The sequence below is a fragment of the Dryobates pubescens genome, chromosome 1 (genome assembly GCF_014839835.1).
Source record: "Dryobates pubescens isolate bDryPub1 chromosome 1, bDryPub1.pri, whole genome shotgun sequence".
NCBI lineage: Eukaryota > Metazoa > Chordata > Aves > Piciformes > Picidae > Dryobates > Dryobates pubescens.
In genome coordinates this window covers 37,830,353-37,857,901 of record NC_071612.1, presented here as the reverse complement: position 1 = coordinate 37,857,901, position 27,549 = coordinate 37,830,353, and the positions used below count along the sequence as shown (strand labels likewise).

Sequence of the window (27,549 nt, the reverse complement as noted above, 5' to 3'; positions counted from 1 at the left end):
TAAGTGTACCAGGAAAATCAGTGTAAATCTGAAGAGATTATTGTAAGCACATCCTTAAACCAAGTATAACAAAACTATTCAAACAAACTTGGAACATTTAGTAATCTTAGTTTTCTCCATTTTTTTCGTATTTTTTTTTCTTAACTTCTATCTATGTATCTATCCTCACTACAGAAACATTTCTATCTTCACTACAGAAAAGCACTAGAGTCCATAGTCCACTTCTGTAACATGAGAAGAATAAGAATAGTAACTTACTATGAAGTGCAAACAGACTTAACTAAAAACATATGCCTGTCCTCCATGTATTCTTCAAAAATCAGCTTACATTAGTATTTATCACATACAATGTTTTAATAAAAAACCCACAACCAGAAACTCTATTCCTTTTTAAAGTATCTCTAATACTAAAGTGCAAGCAGCTCCAGCACGCATAAAGCACTGCCCATGTTAAAACCTCATTACAGTTAATACTGTGACTGTGTGACATTTGCTCTTGTTGGCAGCAGAAATGCATTTAAAGCAAATGTTTCAACAATCTGCTACATCCACCATAATGCCACTTGCCATAAACACAGGATTACACACTTGATTCCTCCTTTTCCATCTACACACATACAATAATTGACTAAATAATAAAAAAGATCCTCTCCCCTAAGGATTGCAAGTATTTTTCTCTCTTCATTTTTCTGATAAATATTATTCCTTATAAAATCAGCTGCTGACACTCTAATGAAAACAAGTTTCTTCTTTCAGACTTATTGATAAGACTTACTTTTCTATGAACTGCAAAGCAGAGTAACATAAAGAACATTCCCTTCAGCCTCCAATTTGTAGGCATTTTAAAACAATTCATCACTTTATTTCTGGCAAAGTGTAGAAAGAAATAATGCAGATGCCCCAGTAACCAAATATAAAACAGTGCCCTGAAAGGTAATTACTGTTTTGCTTCCATAAACAATTTAGAAACTGGCTTAGGTTTACATTATGTTAAATAGTGAAAAATACAAATAATAACATTTGATGAACATGCATACATTCAAAGTGTCACTAACCTAGTTCTCCATTTTCGAGTACTTCAAAAGCAGCCCAGATATCATCTTTATTTGGAATAATGTTTTTGATCCCTAAAACATCATTGGTTAATTCTTCTGCTTCCATCAAAGGTGATACCTATAATGCAAATTAATCAGTTAATAAGATACCATGATTACACATTTCTGAGTTGGGGTAGTTTGGTTTTTTTCCTCAAACTCTTTATCCCTGCAATTGACTTTAAAAAGAAAACAAACAACCAAAAGAACACAAAAAAAAATCTCACAAAACAGAAACAACAGCACAAAAAAGGCAGCACACATAATGAGCTGGGAACCCATAAATTATTTGCTGGACTCCAGCATGCTTTCCTTATTTTGTTCCAGGAAACTGAAGTCAAAATCTTTAGCTGACTGATACCTTGGGAACTTGAAATTCCTTTTTTGTACCCTTGAAAAATTAAGGGGGTGGGGAAAAACATTGATATGTGTGTCTGGAATACAATGAAAGGGCCAGTTTTGTATCTCAGCAGTGCATATTCCCACTTTCATTCCTATTTAAATAAGCACATCTTATGTGCATGTATTTGTGTGTGTATGTATATAGCACACATATGTACAAACACAAATGTTTAAGAGGTGTGCTGAGCAGAACAAAAAGGAAACAGACAAAGAATAATCAAAAAAGCATTGTCCTAAATTTTCTGCTTCCATCTTAACAGTATCCGTCCTTTGTCATTATAGGAATGAATTTTTTTTCCTCAGCACTATGACATGGAGATGACTGTGTTTAAAATAAATTATCAGATACAAGGCTGAGAAATCTCAGTTATAGTAAGTAACAAGATTTAAGTTTCTTTGCAGTGAAGGAAGGCAGATAATCACTGGCAACAAGCAAAATCAGGAGGAAGGTAATTTAAATGGCTTTGTACTCTCAAATAAAACCAGCACTCACTGTGTACCTGTTAACATTCTTGTGTGTTGCACCCACAGAGCTGCAAGAATTTACACCACTGTATGCTGCAGTAAAAATAAAGGAGGATGTCTCCCCTTTAAAACCGCATCATAACATTCTCCTTACAAATGCATAACAATCACTCTTCACAAAATCCAGGCAACACAGCAAATTTAAAACAAAACAAAACCAAACAACTTCATAGAACAGTGACAGACATAAATTTATACTTTGTGTAATGAAAATAGATTTCGTATAGTTCAAGAGAAAATGATTAATAAAAACACTGTATCACTAACCCTGATTATAATGCTACAGTCTGGCTCCTTTCTTTCCACATAAACTTCAATAAGCAAATCTCCAGCCTGGGAAACCTGTAACAAAATTATTTTAAAAAAAAAAAATCAAATTAATAAAAATAGACTGACTTAAAAATATTTAAAATATCCTTTTACCCTGGGAATGTGAAATTATTACCTAGCAGATGTGCTGGAACCTAATGCGTTCAAACTCCTATTTTGATTCATCTACACAAGTTGGTTCCATGGTTTAGTTGATTAGGTGGTGTTGGATGATAGGTTGGACATGATGATCTTGAAGGTCTCTTCCAACCTGGTTTATTCTATTCTATTCTATTCTAAGTAGATCAAAAGCTGATTTTCATGCTAAAACCTCTGCTACATGAACTGTTATCTGACTAGTTAAGAGGAAACAAGAAAGCAGCACCAAGTTCACACATACAGGAGGAAAACCCAAACTCTGATTAAACAGAATCATGAAACAAAATGAACACACTTTATAAATACACATTCAAGAGCAGAAGGAAATGTGAAATAAGTGAGAATTTAAAATGTATGCTTAAGGATAGCAAAATATAAGGCACAAGTGTCTAGTTTAGTATCTTAAACTGCCAGAATCTGACACTTCAGAAGTTAGCCATGCTCACTTCACAGCCTATACAGTTGAGTAAGATTCAAGACCATGAAAAAAGGTCAGGAACCCCCAAACTAATATGAATTAGTAAAAAATGAGAAGAAAAATTACAAATAACAGAATACTTCAGTCATGTGACCATATGTACATATATTGATAATCAAAATTCATTACTACAAAGACTATATTTATGATTATTAATCACAATGAAAACTCATCATTATAGATTTCACAAAGGCATTCCAAAATGCTCAATATCAGCTACTTAAATTTAACTCTTTAAACTTGTTGAAGAGACACCTAAAGTTTCCGTGCAATGCCAAAATGTAGAATAATTAGATGATGAAGCAAGCACATAATATAGAATAGAATTAACCAGGTTGGAAAAGACCTTTGAGATCATTGAGTCCAACCTATCACCCAACACCATCAAACACCATGGTACCAAGCACCCCATCCAGTCTCTTCCTAAACACCTCCAGTGATGGTGACTCCACCACCTCCCCGGGCAGCACATTCCAATGGCCAATCACTCTTTCTATGAAGAACTTCTTCCTAACATCCAGCCTAAACCTCCCCTGGTACAGCTCAAGGCTGTGTCCTGTTGTTCTGGTGCTGGTTGCCTGGGAGAAGAGACCAACCCCCACCTGGCTACAACCTCCCTTCAGGTAGTTGTAGACAGCAATAAAGTCTCCTCTGAGCCTCCTCTTCTCCAGGCTAAGCGACCCCAGCTCCCTCAGCCTCTCCTCACAGGGCTTGTGCTCCAAACCCCTCCCCAGCTTCGTTGCCCTTCTCTGGACACATTCCAGCAAGTCAACATCCTTCCTAAACTGAGGGGCCCAGAACTGGACACAGTACTCAAGGTGTGGCCTAACAAGTGCTGAGTACAGGGGCACAATGACCTCCCTGCTAATACTTTAATTATCACAACAAACATAATTTAACAACACCTGAAAATATGAAATGTAGAACCTAGAAAGTCAGTGAATTCAGCCTTTTCTGATCAAGGGGGGAAATCTGATTCCTGAGAAGGAATTTATTACTTTCTAACATTACTAGGTTTGCTCATTTATGGCAGTAAAATTAGCTCCCTGGACAAGAAATTATTTCTCTGCAGTTAAAAATGTCTCATGCTTTGCCTGCTTCAATTCCCTTGCAGTACAGCCATAAGCACGTTCAAAAGACTAATTCATCCCAGCACCAAAAACATTTTCTAAAATGAAATATGTGGTGATGAGCGGAAAATAGACATTTCAGGAGGTGCACCCTCTTATTAATAAACTAATCTAGAAAATTAATAATCAAATTAGTATTAAAGGAGAACAATTTGTGCCTCAATGTTGAAAAAAGCAATCATAATGATGTTACTTTTGCTGCAAAGAGAGGAAGAGGTTAAGGAACTGCATCATGCACAGAATAAAACATGGAGAAAGTGATAGAAACAGGCAAGCTTTTAGATACATTTTGACTCATTTATGGAAGCTAAACCCACGTTTCCATAGAAAAATAAATGGCAGCACTCAATTTTAAAGAACATTAACATTCTGAAAAAAGGGGACTGTAAAGTTAGTTTAGCCTCTGAGAATAGAAAACTAATGGAAACATTTTGTGAGGAAAAAACATTACAAAGCTACTTTGAAGAAAGCTGCTTAATTATAGTGGCACCGACTCAAAAAGCTCATTTAGTTGTAAAATTTGCTTTTCAGATGATATTACAGAGAAAGGTTGGAAATAAGAATGAAGCTGACATTTGATTTCCACTGGGCTCGTGTAAACAACCGTATGGAGAGAAAATGTGATGTAAATTACAGCAGCAAACAGAAACAGCTGGCAGAAGTATATGGTGGACAGAAAATGAAGAGCAGCTAATGAAGTGCCACCTGGAACGGAACTTCAGTGGCATTTGAGACTTGAGCACTTTCAGGTTCTTCAGCAGAAATTTGGTTATGTGGTTTTCCCTGAACATCCTGCTTCACCAGCCTGGAGATAATCATATCTCGGTTTGAGCTGGATAGGACTTTTAAAGATCATCTAGTTCCAAACTCCCTGCCATGGGCAGGGACACCTTCCACTAGACCAGATTGCCTCATCCAGCCTGGCCTTTAACACCTCAAGGGCGGAGGATTCCACAACATCCTTGGGCAACCTGTTCCAGTGTCTCACCACCCTCACTGTAAAGAATTTCTTCCTAACACCCAGTCTAAATTTACCCTATTCCAGCTTATAGCTAGTCTTATCACTACAAGCCCTTGCAAGAAGTCCCTTCCCAGCTTTCTTGTAAGCCCCCTTCAGGTACTGGAAAGCTGCTGTAAGGTCTCCCCCAATCCTCTTCTCCAGAAATGCTCTATATACTACTGATATAACAACCTGTATGCTCAAATGTATTAAGTATCTATTTGCATCACTGATCTTATGAACATGTTCTGATGCAACGTCAGACAATCAGATATTAAATGGAAAGGATTCCTTCTTAACCATAGCTTAATTGTGTTCAAGTTCCCCTTTAGAAAGTACCTTTTCGTAAGATGATGGTTTGGGTCTGTGAAGCAGCATCTGACACACAATGTACAGGCATGCAAGGAAGGGCAATTTAAGAAGCTGCTTCCTTCAGCTAGGTCAGTTTTTTTCTGCAGCATGCTGGCTATTACAAATCCAAGTCTCCCTTCCCTATCCATTTTTCAAGCAAGCCAAGTGCTTAATTTGGGACAGAACAGTACATCTGGCATCCATCAGCCTTGCACTAAACTCTAAAAATGGAAATACTGCTTCTTACATGATACAGTCACCAAGTTCATGCCACCAGAAACCTAACAACATAGGCTTAGAAACAACCAGGGCACACTGGTCAGGGAGCTGGGGTCCCAAGATCATGAAGTGAGTCAGGGAGTGCTTCTAAACCTTAGGTGAGGTTCTCTTATATGTACCTAAAACCTCTGGACTTCCACAACTCTGAAATGAGATGGAAATCATGGCTGTGATGCAAAATCTTAGTCTAGAAATTATCTGAGAAAGCACTTACTGAATACAGCAAAAATTTACTGACAAACCCAGGTAATAACACAATTCAGTAAAATTTAATATCAGTGACAGGTCATATCTAGGAAATTCAGTAGGCATTCTCCACAGTCCAGCTGAGATTCTCTCATGTCATACCTAAGTATTTAGCACTTACCACATTCCTTGGAGAACTTCCTTCCCATGGGATGGAAAAAATAGATTTTCAAATGTATACATTTCCATATAGTTCCTGCAGCACTTCTTTTTAGCCCTTTTGCTCCCTTTAAACTAAAGTGGAAAGAGCCTTTTTCTTCAATTTTGTAAGTTGTCTTTGTACAAGCATTCTCAGAAACTAAAAGGAGTCATTTCTAGCAACTTGTTAAGAATGAATGAGAGCAAATTTAACAGCTGTATACCACCTAATAAAATAAGAAGCCCTTTCACTGCTGTCTTCCAAGTTTTAAGTACTATAAAGCACTGCAAATCATCCTTTTCCATTTGCAAGGCCTGGATGGAAGAGTTAAGAGCTGCTGACTAAACTGAGACATACAAAGGGTAGAGGAGATGGAAGCAGAGGCAGGTGACCCAAGAAAAGCACAGAGCTACTGTCCCGTTGTGCAGAGATGAGGTTAGAAAACCCAAGGCTGACGCTGAATTGAAGCTTGCAACAGATGCAAGGGGCCACAGGAAAGGATTCTACAAGTACATAAACAGCACAAGGAATACCAGGGAAAACGCGGACCTGCTGAAGTGACAGACCACACAGAAGAGGCCAAGGTACTCAATGTTTTATTTTCCTCAGTCTTTACTAATAAGACTGACCTTCAGGGCCCCCCCATCCCTGAATCCAGAGGAAAGGTCTGGAGCAAGGTAGACTACCCTCAGTGGAGGGGGACTAGGTTAAGGAACACTTAAAGAAACCAGATTTACATAAGTCCATGGAGCCTGACAAGTAGGACTCATAAGTGGAGAGAAATCTCACTGATCTAACTGAAAGTGATTTTACAACAGCCTTTGAAGAGTCATGATGACTGGGAGAGGTTCCCAAAGACTGGAAGAGCACAAGTACTGATTTCAGCTTCAAGAAGGAAGGGCAAGAAGGAAGATTTCAGGAGTTAGAGGCTGGTCAACCTCACCTAACTTTCTGGTAAGGTGATGGAGAAAATCCTCCTGGAAAGCATTTCCAAACACAGGAATGAGAAGAAGGTGACTTGGATTAGTCAGTATGGATTTAGGAAGGGGAAATCAAGCTTAGTAAAACTGAGAGTCATCTACAATGAGGATACTAGAGGATGAAAGGAGAGCAGTGAATGCTTTTTACCTCAGTTTTAGCAAAGCCTGACGGTGTCTCCCATAACATCATGATCACAATTCTGTGATTAGGTAGCAGATTTTATTTCATTCTTTAAGACTGAAGTGACATTTTTGTGAAGAATTAAAGCTCAGCTATGTCTATTATGAGAATCAAGCCAGAGTCTATTATCACAGTAGGTGAAACCATCAATTCAGAAAGCTGATTACTAATGCTGGAGACATTGCTGAGAACAAAGTAAGAACAGTTGAAATCCTGTTTCAATCTTTCTGTAACTCCACTTCCCAACAACGTGGAGAGTGCCAGGGAAACCAGTCCAAACAAGCCTAATTATTCATGAAGGTTCCAATTTGATTATAAAGTTTAAAATTTGGAAGAGTATTTTCTCAGACGCTGGAAGCTTTCTAAGAAAAACCTCATTAATTTTATAAAGCCTAGACCTTTATTAAAATAACCAAAAAACAACAAAAGCACAAAATAAAATATTTTTTTTTTCTTTGCAATAGGCAGCCTTCTCAACACAATACAACTCATAAAGGTGATTTCACAGTGGTTTCTTGGCTGGAAAAAATACAGAACAAACCCATTTTATTTGGATCCTCCCTATATTGCTCACAGCAGCTTCAATTTGAGACAAAAGCACAGAGCCAGCAGTTGCTACTGTATTACTCAGTCCAACAAAAACCTTTCCGTTTCTTTTCTTCCCCCCTCCTAATTAAAATGTCTCCCCTCTCTCTTTCTCTGCTCATGAAACTCCTCTCATATCTCCTTATGTTTTCCAGAAGACATTACAAACATTTAACCACAGCAGATTCCCAGAGTTGCTGGGAATGTTAATAGTGTATACAAGTTGTAACAACCATTTTTAAAATGTATACTACCAACAAAAGGGATGCATTTTCACCATCTCAGACTTCAAAATGTTATTCTCCAAACTCAAGAAGGTCCTCTTCATGGACCCCAGAATTAATTTGTTCTGTTAAAGACAACTTCAACTCTTGCCCTACAGAATGCTTTTAGGGATATCAAATTTTGTTGGAGGGTGGTTTTTTTTTTTGACATTACTAAGGCAGATGTTTTCATTCTGCAAGCCAGGCACTAGAAATAGACTTTAAATTGTTTCCCAGTGACTTGGTCACTCCCTACCAGGCACCAGGAGGAAGAAATGGGCATTCTACTTCCTATATGCACATTCACAGTGGGTCATTATGGTCAGACAGCTTCTGAACTAGACAATAAGGGAATATGAGATAAAAATAATTGTCCAGATAGCAATTCAGAGAACATGTAATTTCAACATGCATTTGCAAGACCCTGTCTTCTTAATGATGGCTTACAAGGTACCACAAAACTGTCACTGGAAGGAGGAAGGCAGCCAACAGACAAAGCATTATAGATATTTTTTTTCCTGCTAGTGTTCTACTAGTTTCTAAAACCCTACAAGCTCCAAAGTCATCTGAAAGCTTCTCCCCTACTACTTCAGGCTTCTGACAAAGCTTTTAAGTTCTCTACATTTCCTTTTATTAATTCAGTCACTTTGGTAGTGTTATGAAACTTACCAATTTTTGCTTTAATTAGGACTGTACATGAACACCACTCAGTGAAACAGGCAATCACTTCACTGTTTCTTGCCACTCTGAAGTTATTCACAAGTTGTCATAGGTAAAAGTGCAACTAAAGGTGGTAATATGTGGCATAAGATCTCCCCTTCTCTTGTATTCAAACTCAAAATTCAGTTTGACTGTTAGCATGTGTCTGAAGCTTCCCCAAATAACATTAGTGTTTTGGGGTTCTAGAAAGGGTGACAAAACAGGATGCAGCTAAAGATTCAGATGCTTTAAAAATCAAAGCGATGGTGAAACTCTAACGCAGAGAGACCGTGTATACCCAAAGCTCATAAAATAATGAAAGCATTAATATACATTTGAAGATATTCAATATTCATGTTTAAAATAAAAAAAACAAACAAACAGGTCATCACTTTCACACTTGCAAATGTTGACCATTTCCTTCTGGTACAGCTTAGGAACCATAATAAAAGCATATAACAGCCTCTATGTTAGCCTGTTTCTCAGGTCAGAACAAAATTCCACAGTTTATGTTTCCTCTCTTATTTCTTTTTATTTCCTATTTCCCTCAACCCTGTAGTTAACAACCCTGGTTGGTACACAAAATTAGAAATTCACATTTAGAAATCTATAGCCTATAAACAACAAAACAGTCTTTGATGTTTATTTATTGTTTTCACACCAGTTGATATTTGCCACTTACCTGAGTGTCTTTCCACCTGGTAATAAAGCTGTTCTCTATATCCATTTGTTTGACCTGCTCTTCATTTATCTGTTTAAAAGGGATTATTTTTGATCAGTTAATAAGGGAGCTAGTATAAAAAAAATCACAACTAGCAAACATTAATTTAAAATAAACCATACTCACAGAGAATCACAGAAGCATTCAGGTTGGAAAAGACCCTCAGGATCACCAAGTCCAACCAATAACCCTACTCTACAAGGTTCACCCCTAAACCATATCCCCAAGCACCACATCCAAACAACCTTTAAACACATCCAGGGTTGGTGACTCAACCATCTCCCTGGGCAGCAAATTCCATTGCCTGACCACTCTTTCTGTGAAAAAAAATTTCCTACTGTCCAGTCTAAAGCTACCCAGCCGCAGCTTGAGACCATTCCCTCCTGTTCTGTCACTAATTATCTGTGAGAAGAGACCAGCACCAGCCTCTCTACAACATCCTTTCAGGTAGTTATAGAGAGTGATGAGGTCTCCCCTCAGCCTCCTCTTTTCCAAACTAAACAGCCTCAGCTCCCTCAGTCCCTCTTCAGACCCTTCCCCAGCTTTGTTGCCCTCCTCTGCACTCACTCCAGCACCTCCACATGACTCCAGTATTGAGGCGCCCAATACCGGACACAATATTCAAGGTGTGGCCTCACTAGAGCTGAGTACAAGGGGACAATCACCTCCCTACTCCTGCTGGACACAGCATGTCTAACACAGGCCAGGATGCCATTGGCTTTCTTGGCCACCTGGACACACTGCTTGCTCATATTCAGTTGCTTGTCGGTTAGAGCGCCCAGGTTCTTATAGAAGTAGCTATGTAAAATATTCTAGCAGTCAGAAATAGCATTTCACAGATGAGATTTGTTACTGTAACTAAACACATATTAGAAGAGAGAGGACTCCATTAAAAAACTGCTAAACAAAGTCACAGTGATGCAAAATGGTTAAAACAAATTGCTGCTAAGTTTCTTTTCTGGATTTAAGCTTCTTTTTGGGCTCAAGGAACTAAACTCTTTCTCTAGTCTTTACGGTAAATGCAGCTCAGAGACTAAGAACACAGAATCCTGCCATGCTTCAGGTCTGATCAGACCCATAAAATCCAAATCAAAGTATTATTTTTTTATTAGTAATAATCTTAAAATCTTCTTCAAATTGGTGTGCTGGTGTCAGCAAGAAGAATGTGCACCAGTTTGGAAAACAGTAGCTCACAGCAATCCTCTAAATCTATTTTTTTACCACATAGGCTAACCTAAATAAAATTTAAAGCAGGCAAAGAACAATGTCCACTAAAATAGAATGCAAAAGCCCTGCAGATCCTCAGCCAGTGCAACTAACAGCAAGATCCTCTTAAAGAAGACTTCTAGATTTTAGAGGGTCTGACAGCTGAGCAATGAGGACACCTTTATGTAAAGATACTTACATCAAAAAGTTGCACATAATTTTTAATTAGATCTTCAACCACATTGACTTCTTCACTAGTTTGGCCTTTAGTTTGAAATAAGCAGGAGGAAAACACCATGGCTAGATTGTGAGGGTCCATATGATTGATTTCAGAACATTTCTGCACCCTGTTGAAGGAAAAATAAAAGACATTTAGAAGGTTTCTTTGTTCCTTTATTATTTTTTTGAGGCTCCTCTGCTGAATATGGAGTCCATTTCAAAAAGAAAAACTATATTAAATCCAATGAAAAAAATATAATATTACTTATTAGTTTTAATATTTATTTATTTTTACTTTTTCACTTCATTACAGAAATAAAAACTCACACTTTCTACCTGCAACTCAAATGATACCAAATTATTTAGAATAGAATAAAAATAGAATAGTTCACTTTCCTACAAGGATCACCTAGGCTGATTGCCTGTCCACTTAATAAAGCATGTTATGAAGGGCATTGTCCACACACCTCTTAAACACTGACAGGCTTGGAGTATCAAGCACCCATCTAGGAAGCCTGTTCCAGGATCTGGACACCCTCTTGTTAAAGAAATATTCCCTAATATTGCCTCAATCGTCACAGATGCAGCTCTGAACCATTCCTATACATCCTATTCCTGGATGGTAGGGGAATGACAGATGACAAGAACTTCTCTACTGCAGTGCACTGACCTGTAAAGATGCTCGATTAAAGCAGCCAGAGTTGCTCTATTGACTGGTGGCAGCGTCCGAATGAAGGTCCCATACTTCCTGACACGCTCCTTCTCATTCTGTGTATCTGCCGGGAAACAGCAGTCACTGAGTACTAATTGCAGTGCACACTGAAAGCCAGCATTTCTCATCAGCTACACTGGCACCAGCTACTCATTTAAAATGACAATCTACCCAGTCACCCTCTTCTTCAGGAAGGCAACACCAGCAGCCTGCTACTGTACAGTGGCTCAAGAAAACAGCATCAGCAAAATAAAGAGGGTCAGCTCTGCACATGGGGAAGAATTTCATCCTCATGCCTCATCTCAATTCAGCTTCTTCCAGTTTGAAGCCATTACCCTTGTCCTGTTACTCCAAGCCTTTGCTAAAGGGCTCTCTCCAGCTAACCTGTAGGGCCCCTGCATAGGTTGACACAGAGCAAATAATTAACTCTGTGCTGCATCAAAAGAAGAGTGACCAGCAGGACAAGGGAGATGATTCCTCTCCTCTACTCTGCTCTTGTGAGAGCCCAATTGGAGAACTGTATCCAGTTCTGGTGCCGCCAGTATTGGGACACTGAATTTGGAACAGGCCCACAGAAGGCCATGAAGACAGGAGAGCAGGAGCACCTCCTTTACAGGGACAGGGTGAGACAGTTGAGGCTGTTCAGCCTGCAGAAGAGAAGGCTCTGAGGAGACCTTATAGCAGCCCTCTAGTACCTGAAGGGAGCCTAAAAGAAAGCTGGGAAGGGACTTTTTAAAAGTGTTTGTAGTGATAGGATGAGAGGTAATGCACTGAAGCTTGATGAGAGCAGATTTAGACTGGATATTAGAAAGAAATTCTTTACAGTAAGGGTGGAGAGATGCTGGAACAGGTTGTGGAAGACCCCTCCCTGGAGGTGTTCAAGGCCAGGCTGGATAAGGCCTTGAGCAACCTAGTCTAGGAGAGGGTATCCCTGCCCCTAGCAGGAGTATTTGAACTAGATGAACTTTAAAGTCCCCTCCAACCCAAACCATTTTATGAATATATGAACAAGCCCCTCAGATTTGTTACTGAAAATGTATATCCAAGCTTTTTTGCATTGAGTGCTATTGACTACATTACCTAATGCAGAGATCCAGAATGGATAAAGTTCTTTATTGAGAAGTGCATCATCGATTTGAGAAAAAAAACTTTTCAATACATCCGTCACATCTTCAAGCTGATGTTTTCCTGCTCTCAGTTTAACACTCCTTGCATCTTTTTTGAAGCTTTCCAGCAGTTCAGCCACATTGGAAGAATCACCATTCTTAAGGTAGATCTGCTTGCTACCTAAACCTAAGGTACAGAAATACAGGGCACAAAAGTCAGTACAATGTCAAATTGAGTATTCCATCAAAATACCTGACATTATGGTATGAAAAGTACATCTGGCTGTCAAGCACTTTGTATTTCCTTACCAAAATATCTCTGACTTTTTGCACACACTCAACTGCCCAGTCAGCTTACACCAAACCAGACCTCTTTGAAACACTCACATCATATTGTTAAGCAAGTCTGGGATCACAATTTCAGGAATATTTTAGAGGCAATTTGCATTCCCAGATTTCTTCAGGACTTCCTAAGACAATAGGACTTCAAAAAGGCACAGCAATAGAAAGCAATATTGATGACTGGTGCTGTATTATGCATGAAAAAGCTGCTTTCGTGAGTACACTCCCACTATTGTATTCCCCTACTGATCAACTCCACTTAGGACTCAGCATGGAATTATTGTATTCACCCAATCTGAAACATTGCACTTTGAAAAACCTCAAGACTAGTAGAAAGTATTCTCTTTTTTTCCTTACATTCAGGAAGACATCAGACAACCACTGTTCTTGTATTTAGCAACTGAAACCACCAAAGCCAATTTAGAAGAAAATTCATATTCTAAACCACAGACAAGACTGACTTCAAATACTACACATAAGAGTAGCCAAGAATACTATTTTGGGGGTTTATTTTTTTGTTTTTTTTTTTTTAAACTCGTGGAAGTTTGGCATGGATGTGCAGTCCTGTTGTTTCTCTTCGTAAAGTGTTTCCCATGTCCTCCACATTTCTTGAAAGAGAAATGTATTTTCTGCAAAACCTTGCTTTTCTGATGTACCTGTCAAATTAAGTAGTCTGTCAAAACCTATGAAATCATGTCTTATGTTCTTGCAATTCACCTTTCCTGTGATGCCCACGAGCACTACCATTTGATACTGCTTTTGTGCTGTTACTGTCAGGAACAGCTGTGGGACCTGATAGTGTCTGTCATCTGGAGACCACAACTGAAGGCAGAACCTTTACCATGGTGACAAAAAATGCATGCACAAAAGTAATGCATGCAAATATTTATTTCAGCTTTAAAAATGAGTATTTTAGCAGCCAGTAATGCTGATGTTGAATAAACCCCACATATTTTTCAGTAAATAGATAATTTATTTAAAAGACATTAGGAAACTGGTTTTTAATTTAGAACACACACTGGCAACTGTTGTGAGTGGCAGACACAATTACCCTGCTTTAGAGATTCACAGATTATATTGGGTTGGAAAGGACCCTCAAATGTCATCTTGTCCAACCCCCCTGCTATGAGGAGGGACACCTCTAACTGGATCAGGCTGCCCAGGGCCACACTAAGTCTGATCTTGAATGCCTTCAGGGACGAGACCTCAACCACATCCCTGCGCAACCTGTCCCAGTTTTAACAACATTAAACAACTTTAACAACACTGCAGTGCATGAAGCAGCATAAACTATACTTAAAATAATTCCTATTGCTAATGATTAAAAAACAATTTAGTTATAATTTTTTCCCCCTTGGTTTTAGGCAACAGTTGTAACCCAGACACCTATTTACCGTAACACAGTGTTGCCACATTCAAAAGTTATTTAGTTAAACTTCAATCACTGAACTAAAAATTAGGCTCTGGCAGTATGAGAGAGGTTAGAGACACATTTCTCCTGAAAGACAAATTTGTACAGAGTTGATATGGATTTTGCATCTCACAAGAAAACCAATGAATTTGCAGGAGCAGGAAGGACACAGACATCATCTGCATATGATCTAAAGCTATGGAAAGTTATGCTGCCAAGATTTACTGAAACAAATGCTTACTGACTACATCTCCTTAGGATATTGTGCTGAAAAAACAGCAGCCTTAAGGCTGAGCTCAGCTCCATAGTTACCATCCGTTTCTCAGAAGATATGCTGACCTGTCCAAGCCTTAGCCTTTCCTGGTTGTTTTCAGGGCTGAGGTGTTCTGCACTAAGGCACTGAACCCCAAGGCTGAGCTGCATTAGGCAAACAAATCAATTTTTAAAAATAGGAAGGTGTCTCTAAAGGGCATCTAGCAAGGTTTAGTTCCCCAGACTGCCTGTTCTTTGACGTGTGGCAGTGTGCTTCATCATCACATCACAGCAGCGAGGCTAAGATGGGCTGTGGGTTTACTTTAGGTGAGGTATAAACTCATTCAATAAGGTCTGATGGTGTGGGGACTTAGCTATTATACAAGTGATCGTAGGTTGAATAAAATCCACTATACTTACCATACTGTGTAACAAATGCTATACAGCTGTTCACTATAATAGGAACATCATTTTTGCTGAGCTGCTGATCTTGTAAAGCATTGCCATCTGTACCTGCTGCTTTTTCAATTGCAGTATACCAGACCATGAAATCCAGTTTTGTATGGCCGTGGATGTATAGTGTTCTGAAACAGATAAAAATATGTTGAATGCAGCAGAAAAAATAATAAATTGATGTTATTGTAAAATAAGAAACACTTAGACTAAGACATCAAGGCACCTTCCACCACATATAGCTGTGGTAGTGGCCTATCAGTAAGAGCATATTTTTTTTTAACCCCAATACATTTGTACTCGCAGTGTCCCAATAAATGAAACAAGATCCACAAACACTGTCACAGGCTTTTGAAAGGACCTGACCAACATTTTAATCACTCTTCCTCAGTCTTGCTCCTACGCTGTGCATTCTTAACTCCAAGTCACAGTTAAAGGGGAAACAGAGATCTAGAGACAACTTTCACTACTGGAAAAGGGTTTCCTTGTTTTCTACTTCTCACCCACCAAATTTCTGTAGAGGAGCTGAGACATACTGAACTTCCCTCCTTCACATTTATCAAAGTGATTACCCTTGGGAAATCACAGAGCTGAGCAGCATGTATGAAAAAACTGTGAGCTGAGGTAGATAATTTAATGTAACACTTAAATTACCCATTCATCTCAAAACATGGCCTTGTTCTGGTTTTCTTATGTAAACATGCTACACCTTCACCTCCATCAGTCAAGCTTCTCAAACACAACTCCAAATTGGGAAATTTAAGATGCAACTCCCAATTGCAAAGTTTACCCATATGCATATAAGTAATAACTGTTTTAAGTGCTGAAATAGCAAGCAAAATATTCTACATACGTGTCTCCTGCTAAAGCAATGCAAGGAATTAATTTTAGAATCATAGAATTTTCATTAATGAATTTATTTGCTACTTAGGGAAAGTTAAAATGGTCTACTGAACCTCTATGAAAATACTTTCAGCAAAATAAACAAACATTAATTTTATTTTGGGAAAAAATAACTTTCAATTTTGCTGTTGCAGATGTTTCCATTCCAGCATTCCTATCTGGATAGAAGTGAGGTTGCAGTCAACGTCCACAGAGCCACAATCTGAAGTATTCATAGATTCATAGCATGGTTTGGGTTGGAAGGCATGTTAAAAGATGACCTAGTTCCAATCCCCCTGCCAAGGGCAGTGACACCAGGTTGCTCAAGGCTTCATCCAACCTGGCCTTGAACACCTCAGGAAGGGAGCATCCACAACATGCACGGGAAAACTGTTCCAGTGTCTCGCCACCCTGACTGTAATCTCAAGATCCACCATAAAACCATTTAGCAGCAGAGCAGGAGACACTAAAATATTTATCTTACTGAAGCTCATGTTTAAGAAGTCTCTACTGCATAGCTTTAAAAGTCATATTAACCATGATATATGCCCAGCTAGTAGAAACACTCAGCCACCCTCTTCCATTAATAAAAAATAGTATTTTGCATAAAGGTCTGGACTTTCACAGCAAAATGAGTGTGCCTAATTCAATACCTTCACCCATTTTCAGAAGAATTGGACATCCTACACAGGTGGTTCTCAAACAAAGACTTCCAAACAACACACCACCCACCCTGACACCCTCCTGCAGCCATATTTAAAAGAAAATGGAAAAGTCTGAGCTGAGTAGAAAAGAGTCTGAGGGTGTATGTTAAACTATTCCTTTAGCACTATTATTCACAGATCAGCAGAGGTTAGGAGTATGGTTTATAAAAGATTTATGGTGCTCCCCCACACCAGAGATGCAGATATATATGCATATTACTTTGTGCTTCTTTTCCCTGCAGAACAGCAGGATGTGCATTATGGTGTTATGCAAAAGGATAAATGGAAGTCTCAACAGATTACTTTTTGTTATCTACAGAATTATGCTGTGTACAGGAAGCGGCATACTGTAAAGTGAAAATATTATTGCTGCTAAACAAGAAAAGGGCAACTCTGCTGTATAGCAATGAATTGGTACCAGAGGAGGAGAGACAACATACAGCTGTGTATTAAATTTCAGAGGTAATTTAAACTTATTCTGTGGGCTTTTTTTCAGAGAGATATGAAATTCTTAATCATGTGGCTATCAATCAACTGTGGAGAAACACAAATTACCTCAACTATATGAAAAAGACCATCTTGTATTCTATGGATCTTCCCATTTCCCCCTCAATACACAGAATCACACAAAATCACCAAGGTTGGGAGAGACCTCAAAGATCATCAAGTCCAACCCATCACCACAGACCTCATAATAAATCATGGCACCAAGTGCCATGTCCAATAAAATTTGAAAAGCTATTGAATTACATTCAAATTACAGATGAAGAGGTTAGTTACTAATTAACCAAGACAATTGGGAATCTGTTTAAGTAGCAGTCCTATAGCAACAACGTCATCCTGAAAGTTGCTAGTAAAAAAATGTAAATGTAAAAAAAAAAAATCTTGCTGCTGTTGTAAAACTTGAGATTGTTGATGGAAAGCAACTGATATTCTTCCAAAATATTACCAACTTTGCCCAGTCAAAAGAACAGAAAATTAAACCACTGCCAGACACAGAAGGAAGAAAAGAAAATTAAACCGGTACCACACATAGAAGGGAGAAAAGAAAATGAAACCAGTACCAGAGTGTTCAGAATCCAGTCAAATTACTGTGGAAGAGGCTTGGAAAGCTTACCTCACACCACAGTATTTTGGGCAGAGAGAGTACACCCCCAGGATACATTTAAATTATAAAAACACAATACACAAATAAGTTTAAGCATTCCTTCTAATTTTAACATTTTCAGTTAAACTTAACATTTTTATTCCTATTTGGAAACCATTTGCTCATCTTCATGAACTTGTAAGGTGGATAAAAAGCAAAGGGAAAATAGGTAGCAGTAGAAAAGCAGAATTGTGCTCAAAGCACAGGAGAAGTGTTCTACAGAACTACATGAAGGAATAGAGACAACTTTGTACACCTAGCTGCTGCTTTTCATGTCACACACACAATCTTTTGGGTTGTAAAAGACCTTTAAGATTGAGTCCAACCATTAACACAGCACTGCCATGTCACCACTAAACCATGTCCTTCAGCACCACATTTACACATCTCCAAACCCCCTCCAGGGATGGGGACTCTACTTCTGCCCGTATCTTCCCCTCTCCCACACAGTTTGCAGCAGCAATAAATGCACCTATTTCTCACTGAACTAACTGCTACTATCAAAATACCTACTCAGTTTAAATACAAGGTCTAAAACTGAGTATATAAAGGCAGGTTGAAATGTTCTGATTCCCATGTACCACAAAACTGAGCAACTTAATGTCAAGATACTTCAAAGCTTGTAGAAGTCATAATTTTTGAAATGCTTGTGCTGGTTTTTGCTGGGGTAGAGTTAGATTTCTTCATGGATGGTAGCATGGGGGCTGTGTGCTGGGAGATTTGTACTGGAAAATATTAATACCACAAGGTTGTTTTCAGCACCACTGAGCAGTGCTTACACAGAGTCAAGGCCTTTTCTGCTTCTCAGCACCCCAACAGAGAGTAGGCTGGGGGTGCACAAGAGTTGACACAGCCAGGACAGCTGACCCCAGCTGACCAGAGGGATATTCCAGACCATGTCATGTCAAGGTCAGCATACAAAACTGGGGGAAGAAGAAAGAAAAGGAAGATGTTCAGAGTGATGGTTTTTGTCTTCCCCACTGTTAACATGTGATGGAGCCCTATTCTCCTGGAGATGGCTGAACACCTGCTCATCTATGGGAAGCAGTGAATGAATTCCTTCTTTTGCTTTGTTTGTGTGTGTGTGTGTCTTTTTCTTTATATACTAAACTGTCTCTATCTCAACCCATGATTTTTCTCACTTTTCCTCTTCTGATTCTCTGCCCCATCCCACCGGGGAAAAGCGAGCAAGCGGCTGTATGGGGCTCAGCTGCCAGCTGGAGTTCAAGTGTGGCAAAATTTTACTGCAGTGTTTACAAACTTCTACCTATCATGCAGATTAACAACTACTTTGCACAGACTCTGAGCCAAAGTGCATTCTTACAACATGAATTCATTGCATTTACAGTATGTTTATATATGTGCTCCTTCTTTGAGTTAGAAAAAAATGGGTGAAATGCACACACTTCATAACAAATAGTTAGCAACACTACATGGTGAATAATGGCAGAGTTTTTGCTCTGTTAAGTGTGAAGCACACACAGTCCTTACTCAAGAAATGAAAAATTGAAGTACTCCAACAAACAAGAATGCTCATCCGTGCAGATTTCTGCCTTAGTGAAGTGAGGAAATTGAATTGCACAAATGACTGCAGCAGCCCAGCATCACCTACACTCAACGTTAAGGGACCTAATCTTAGCTTTTCAACTTGATCATGGACTGCCACCACAACCTCCTGCACCCACAGTCAGACAAACTGACATACGTGAACAACAGTGCAAAGGTTTGCCTTAACCGATCTCATAAAATCATAGGTCTGAGTTGGGAGGGATCTTACAAACCCCCTGCCATGGGCAGGGACACCTCCTGTTAGTGCAGGTTGCTCAAGGTGCCATCCCAGCCTGGCTTACAACAGTTCCAGGCTTGAGTCCATCCAGGCTGAGACTGCATGCCTTGTTGTGCAACTCTGGGAAAGCCACAAATACTAAGTGATTCCAGGTATGGGCTGTGGGAAGGGTGAGAAACAGACTTCAGCACAAATTCACTGCCCTCTGGCAATTTTCAGGTGATTCTAATATCCACATGCCTGAAAAGAGATGTACCAAGAAGGTATGAATTGCTATGAAATTATATTCCAATAATCAAATTGCAACTAAAATTGCAACCCAAATTCCATTAATAAGTACAGATCTATAACAAAGGCCAGCAATATTTCTACAAAGGGTCATATCCAGCACATTATTACTGGAAGCACAAATCCATGCAGCCCAGTCTTATGTTTAGATTTTTGCTGGATTCTAGAATTTTGTGCTTGTAGCTTCATTTTACAGGAAATTTTACTGCTGACAGCAAAGGGTTAAAAAGCAAGCACTGTAATTAATGAGCCATCAGCACAAAGAAACGGTGCCAGTATGTAGGGAAAGTTTATTATCTGTAATAAGAAGGAGCTAACTGCAAGAGAAGTGTAACAAGGGAGGAAAAAAAAAAAGCACCATCTGGATTACATTATGGTCTGAAAACGTTCACTGATACCTAAGAGAGAGCTTAAATGATTATAGAAAAAAGAAGAACCATTTGAAACTGAACTGTCTGCACAAATGTTTTTCCTTAAAGTATGGCATCAGAGATACATTTAATAATTACTGCATACAGTTGTTTTCAGCTTTCTATTCTATTCTTCTCTTCCAGCATACAGAACCCCTCTGTTGACCTCTGCTGAACTACACAGGGGTAGCTTCTTCACCTATCACTAAACAGCTTCTGTTTGGATGGCAACAAGAGACCAAGTATCACCTGCCACTTCACACACAAACAAAACAGCAGAGATCAAGGCAGGGTGAAAAACAATAAAACCAAACACACCGAACACAGAGTCAGACACAAGACTGGAAAAGAGTTTGCCACTTCTAGCAAGAACTCAAAGTAGCATTTTGACTACAGAAGTGGAACATAAGAGGAGATGAATGACCATCTGATTATGGCCTGAGAAAACAAGTGTTGTGAGAAGTCAGGGCTTCCAGCTGGATTAGAGATACTCTAGCAGGCTGGACAATGTGTTCCAACAGAGATCAGAATGCAATACAAATTCTGTAAGTGCTACAAAAGGGATTATGTTCTTTAATTTACTTTAGCTGAGATACCCAAAGACAGTTTGCCATGAAACTTCAGTAGGAAAATACTCAAGGTATTGTGGCTGTTTCTTCGAATAAGATTTAGCAAGATATAGACCACATTTATTTCTTCATGCAAACAAGCAGGGGTTGTTTTGGGTTTGGCCTTCATTTAATAGAATCATAGAATTATTAACGTTGGAAAAGACCTCTAAGATCAAGTCCAACCTTCTACCCAACACCTCCATGACCACTAGACCATGTCCTGAAGTGTCACATCTACTAATTTTTTGAACATCTCAAGGGGTGGTGACTCCACCACTTCCCTGGGCAGCCTGTACCAAACGTCTTTATTTTTAATGGTTTTTGTTTGGTTGGGGTTTTTTCCAACTTTAATTCTAGAAAAAAAACTCTTACTTTTGTTTCACATTTGCAATAACATTTTGGGGGATTTTATCATGTATCCTGTGTTTAAGTGACTGGCAAATTAATGTGAAGAGTTGTCAATAAATCAGCATACAAAGCCTCTTCTAAGTGATCAGTCTATGCCAAAGTTACCACTAGACAATCACTGCTATAAAAAAAACATCCAACAAAACAAAACAAAGCAGACAAAACACAAAACTCTAGAGACTATGATATACTATTTAGTAGTTGCTGATAAAATCTCAGAAGTATTAATTAATTTATCTAAGGTTTGGAGGGCCAGAAGGAGAACTGCTTGGCATGTTTCCCTTTACAGTAATTGAGTCTAGAACGATAGAATGAATAAGGTTGTAAAGACCTCAAAGATCATCAAGTCCAACCTGTCACCCAACACCTCATGACTACTAAACCATGGCACCAAGTGCCACATCAAATCCCCTCTTCAACACCTCCAGGGATGGTGACTCCACCGCCTCCCTGGGCAGCACATTCCAACGGCTAACAACTCTCTCTGTGAAGAACTTTCTCCTCACCTCGAGCCTCAACTTCCCCTGGTGCAGTTTGAGATGGTGTCCTCTTCTTCTGGACTAAAGATAAAGGTGATTTTATACTTGGACGTTTTCCCCCCACACCTACTAAATTTCTTAGCACTGCAAGATGCAACATCCTGCATCTGAATGCCTGAATACTTTTGGAGTAATACCCTAAACAAGAATCACTAGGCCAAAGCTTCTATACCCATATAGCTTTTAATGGTTAAGATAATATCAACACTGAATTCATATTCTTTATGGTAGACTTCAGTGAAGAAAAATTAAACATATTCACAGCAATCATACATCAGCCAGTGCCCCTCTTGAAACTAATTTCAAATAGTTCAGAATTTCTATTGAACTATTAAAGCAGTTCAGGGAAAAACCTACCCTTACTTGACAGAAATATTATGATTAAAGAAATAATAAAACCTGACCAGGACCTCAGCACTGATAGCTGTGAAATGAGGTGCACAGTTTGTATTTACAGTCTCAGGCTGCACCAGGGGAGGTTTAGGTTGGATGTTAGGAAGAAGTTCTATACAGAGAGAGTGATTGCCCATTGGAATGGGCTGCCTGGGGAGGTGGTGGAGTCACCATCATTGGAGGTGTTCAGGAGGAGACTTGATGGGGTGCTTGGTGCCATGGCTTAGTTGATTAGGTGGGTTGGATTGGTTGATGGGTTGGATGTGATGATCTTGAAGGTCTCTTCCAACCTGGTTTATTCTATGTATTCTATGTATTCTATTCATCTATTGGACCAAACCTTGAATAAGATACTTCTGATTCCCTGATCTATGCAGCTGAATTTAATGCTGAATCTTTCAATAGGCTTCTTCAAAAATATAAATCACCAGTAAGAAGTGATTGTTTCAGATCTGCACCACCTTACCTAATTCTGGAACTAAAACAGTATCTTAGGAAGAGTTCCAATTCAGAGCACAGAAGGTACAATGAGTTTGTCCAAAAGAGTTTCTCCATGAGTAGGTGTCAAAAGGTATTTGTGGAAGTTTTATTTGTTTCCCTAACTAAGAAAATAAACAATCTTCCTTTATTAACCTATTATTAGTGTTCAGTGTGTGAACACTGCACCATTCCTTACACAGATGTTGGCCTAATAATCTATCATTGAAATGCAAGTTTAAAAGAAAAAATAAATACAAAACAAAACCCAAACAACCAAACCCATTCAATACCCCAAACCCCAGCCTTTTACAAAGTAAGAATCATTTGTAGTAATTTTTCTTTAATTTCATAGAATCATTAAGGTTGGACAAGACCTCTAAGATCGTTAAGTCCAAGCTTCTACCCAACACCTCCGTGATCACTAGACCATGTGCTGAAGTGCCCCATTTACTCATGTTTTGGTACCCATGAGGTAGAAATATCCTACCTCAAGTTGCAGCCTCCCATACCGTTGTATTTGACAGAGCCATCTCAGCAGATTATTCCCTGCTCAGAAGCATAGAATCACAGAATGGTAGGGGTTGGAAGGGACCTCTGGAGATCTAGTCTAACACCCTGCTAAAGCAGGATCACCTAGAGCAGAATGCACAGGAACATGTCCAGGTGCATTTTGAAAGTTTCCAGAGAAAGAGACTCCACAACCTCTGTGGGCAGCCTGCTCCAGTGGCTCTGCCACCTTCAAAGTAAGAGGTTTTCCCTACATCCAGGCGGAACCTCCTGTATTCTAGTTTGTGCCTGTTGCCCCTTGTCCTCTCACTGGGCACCACTGAAAAGAGTCCAGCTTTACCCTCTTGACCCCCCACTCTTTAGATAATAATAATCATTGAGAATATCTCCTCTCAATCTTCCACATCAGCAGACATGGATCATGTTTGCTTCACCAGTATGTTTTTTCTAGCTGGTATGCTGTCAACTGAGATCAGACATTATGGTAAGAGGGAACTTGTGCATACTCTCTCAGTTCTGACCTATACCGAATGAAACACAGAATTCTGAGATATTAAGGGATTAAAAAAAAAAAGGGAGGTGGTAAGTGGTACTCCTCCTTTACAAGGTAAAAGAAGTTAGGTCATTTTTGAAGAAACCATTATTGGCAGACTAATCTGACTGGGAATAATTTTCTCAGTGGGAAAACTGCTTTTAATTAAGCAGAACTTGTTAGCATTTCCTAACACAGACAGAAAATGTAATTAATACACAAAGTCTTTTCCTCCTTTTAAAAAGTCTGCAAATGTACTCTCTCTCTAGCAAGCTGCAAGTGAAAAAGCTCCATGACTGATCAAGAAGAACTCTAACACATCAGTATAAAAGCAGATCAAAGCCTCATTCAGATGGGAACCTTACCTTCCTTTCTCAACCAGCAGCAGGACATCTATTTTCTCCCCATTTTGCATCACACTACTGATTGCTGAAAGCAGAACACAAACACATTCCTATGAGCCACACAGATATGGAGAGAGAAACACATACATGCATCCATACATAGACATGATTATCCAATATGATCTTCACTGGCAAAAGGAGTGTGGAATTCTAAAACATTTCAAAGAAAGAATGCTGCTGCTAGTAGCAACAAACATCCCCAAAACACCACACTCACATTTATAAGATAAACTAATATGGAAAACTATGAAGAAAAATTAAACAGGTACTTTTTAATAATCAAGTTGGAAAATCATCAGTTGGAAAAGACCTTCAAGGTCATTAAGTCCAACCAGTATCTAACTCTACCAAGTCTGGTGCTGAACCATGTCCTTCAGCACCACACCTCTGCCTCTTTTAAACAACTTCAGGGAAAGTGATTCAATCACACTCCTGGGTAACCTGTTTCACTCTTTAAGAATCCTTTCAGTCAAGAAGTTGCTTCTCATATCCACAATGAACTCCCTCAGTGCACCTCAGGGTATTTCCTCTCCTTTTATTACTTATTACTATGGAGACGAGACCAAGCCCTACCTCGCTCCAACCGCCTTTCAGGGAGTTCTAGAGAGGCAGAAAGTCTCCCCTCAGCCTCCTTTTCTCCAGACTAAACAAGCCCAGTTCCCTCAGCTGCTCCTCACAAGACCTGCTCTCCAGACCCTAATGTGAAAACATGCTATAGTGTTTTATTACATCTAAAACTAAACTTGTAAATACTAACGTTGTAAGACAGAATGATTCAGAAGTAAGATGGATTTTTTAATCCATTAATGCTTGCATCCTAGTTACTTGCATTACTTGCAATTGTAATTACCATCATTACTTGCACCCTAATGGCTGCAGATTCATAGAATTATAGACTGGTTGGGGTTGGCAGAGACCTTAAACATTATCTACTTCCAAATCCCCTACTATGGGCAGGGACACCTTCCACTAAATCAGGTTGCTCAAGGCCTCATCCAACCTGTCCTTGAACACATCTAGGGAGGGGGCATCCACAACCCTCCTGGGCAACCTGTTCTAACACGGTCATGTGAGCTATATGCCATACTGTGAAGACCACTACCATCTTTATGATGCCTTATGCTAGTCCTGCTAAAAAAAACCCACCCTGCAAAACACCTGAGCTATAAGAAAATACATCTGGGTAGTTTCCAGTCAAAGAGCTCATAAAACTATGCTGTGGAATACACTAAACCAGGTCAATTAAATGTAACCTGTTTATTAATTCAAAATTCTGACAAGTCAGTTCTTCCAAAGTCTAGGTCATATATAATCCATACCTTATCTCAACTAATTCCCAGAAACCGTGAAGTCCTGAATATCAATGAAGCTCAATAAACGAATTCTGATGCATGTTATATGATGGGTTTGTATCACACATACACCTGGCCTCATTTACATTTACTGAGTCAAATATCAAGATGATAAGTGACTGCCTTTCCACTGATGATTCATTCTTTGGCATGTTTCAGTTATACAATTCAGTTTTAGGAGTGGAGCAGAATTATTTTGGGGAAACCAGGAAATCAAATAAAATATAGGAATATGGCTATATACTGCTTCTAAGAAATACAATTATTTTATTCAACTAATAGTGCAAAATTAAAACCCAAGTAAAAAAAAAAGATTTTTAACCAAAAATGTTTCAATTACATACTTGAGATACACACAGATTTGGGATGTTCATATGATTAGGGTAGGAGCAATTACAGTTGCATTAGTAAAACAAGCATCAGAAAGTGATCTCCCGTTCCCTAAACCTTTTTATTCTGACTCAAGAACAACAAAAAGTATTCACAAGTTAAAAGACAGCTAGAGGCATAAAAATATTCCTGATTGCAAACCACCTTCACGGTGTTATTCACAGCAAATGTAAGGTGGCAGTAAATAAACAGCAGAAAGCCCAATGGCATTTAGGCAAGTTCCTCCTGCAAAGCAGTCCACAATCTGACAGCATTTATAAAGAGGATCATCAATAGAGAGCTAAAAGCTCTTCCCTACATTACTTTAATGTAAAAATCTCAAATTATTTTTACTTTCCTGCATAACACGTTGCCTTCTTCAATATAAAAAACAAGTAGGGCAGATCTGCTTAAAGAGGCTTCAGAGCATAATTACAGTGAATGATATAAAATTGGTCATAGAAGACCATTTGTATAAATATTATCTTTGCACGTCACGATATTAAGCAAAGAATATTTTTAGTATCAGGGAGAAAATAAAAGGCTATTAGCCTGTGAAATAGTTTTCCAAGAGAATTATCATTTTTCCAGTACATTTGAGTATTTTAAAAGTAGGACTGCCAATCATCTCAAGAACATGTTCTGCGGCGAGTGTTTCTGCCCTGTCAAAAACATGAGACAATGATCCCAAAAGGTTATATATTATTATTCAATTCTGTACTCTTGTAAGAAAGCTACTGCTGCAACTGGAACAAAAACTGTCATCATTTATTACAAAGCTATGGGAAAAAAAAAAAAAAATCTTTCTAGTGTGTGTCATTAAGCAGGGGGAGAGAAAAAAAAATTCCAATACAGAACTTTACCAAATCCATATTTAGATGAAAGTTGGAAGAGTATCCGGCTCCTGCAAAGGCATCGTTACTGAGCTCCCTAATGTTTAGGACTTCATAATAGAAACATCCTTAGCAGTGAATTAATTCTGCAGAGTATTTCCTGAATTCTAGTTGTTAAGTAAAATCCTTACTTAGCTCTTGCAGCCTCCTTAGATATATGGAATCTTCTTCAGCATTCTCCATTTCAAGACAAAAATAAAGGCTTGACTTCTCAATGGCAAACCAGCCTTTCCTCCACTGATCCAGGTTGTGGCAATCTTTGTAGTACAGCTGGCCCAACAGGTCACAGTCTCTCTCTAACAAGCACTCAGCCACAGGAGGAACAAAATGCTACCAAAGAAAAATATGGGGTGAGTCAGGTGAAGAAAAAACCCTCACAATTTCCTTCCCCTGGAAAAAAAAACAACAAAACACTAACCAAATCAAGGTATTGCGCATCCATAAAATTCAAGAATGAAAGCCACAGTAAAAAAAGACAACTTTGAGATTTATCATTCTTTAACCCATACAAACGCTAAATTTAAATTATAAAATCAAGTAGAACACTTTTCCCGTCCACACTCAGCAATTCACACTCTTTCTTCCCTTTTAAACTACAAATT

At 38.8% G+C, this 27,549-nt stretch overlaps 1 protein-coding gene across 1 annotated transcript in view; it reads right to left on the bottom strand.

Moving 5' to 3' along the window:
- The window catches only part of ARAP2 (ArfGAP with RhoGAP domain, ankyrin repeat and PH domain 2), a 127,057-nt gene that overhangs the window by 26,207 nt on the left and 73,301 nt on the right, over nucleotides 1–27,549 (bottom strand). The window contains exons 17-25 of the mRNA XM_009896550.2: nucleotides 27,079–27,277; nucleotides 24,295–24,358; nucleotides 15,210–15,373; nucleotides 12,759–12,971; nucleotides 11,637–11,742; nucleotides 10,947–11,094; nucleotides 9,503–9,571; nucleotides 2,289–2,363; nucleotides 1,056–1,173 (exon numbers count right to left, since the gene is read on the bottom strand). Of these exons, the coding sequence (XP_009894852.2) occupies nucleotides 1,056–1,173; nucleotides 2,289–2,363; nucleotides 9,503–9,571; nucleotides 10,947–11,094; nucleotides 11,637–11,742; nucleotides 12,759–12,971; nucleotides 15,210–15,373; nucleotides 24,295–24,358; nucleotides 27,079–27,277 (1,156 nt within the window). The remainder of the gene's footprint in view (nucleotides 1–1,055; nucleotides 1,174–2,288; nucleotides 2,364–9,502; nucleotides 9,572–10,946; nucleotides 11,095–11,636; nucleotides 11,743–12,758; nucleotides 12,972–15,209; nucleotides 15,374–24,294; nucleotides 24,359–27,078; nucleotides 27,278–27,549) is intronic.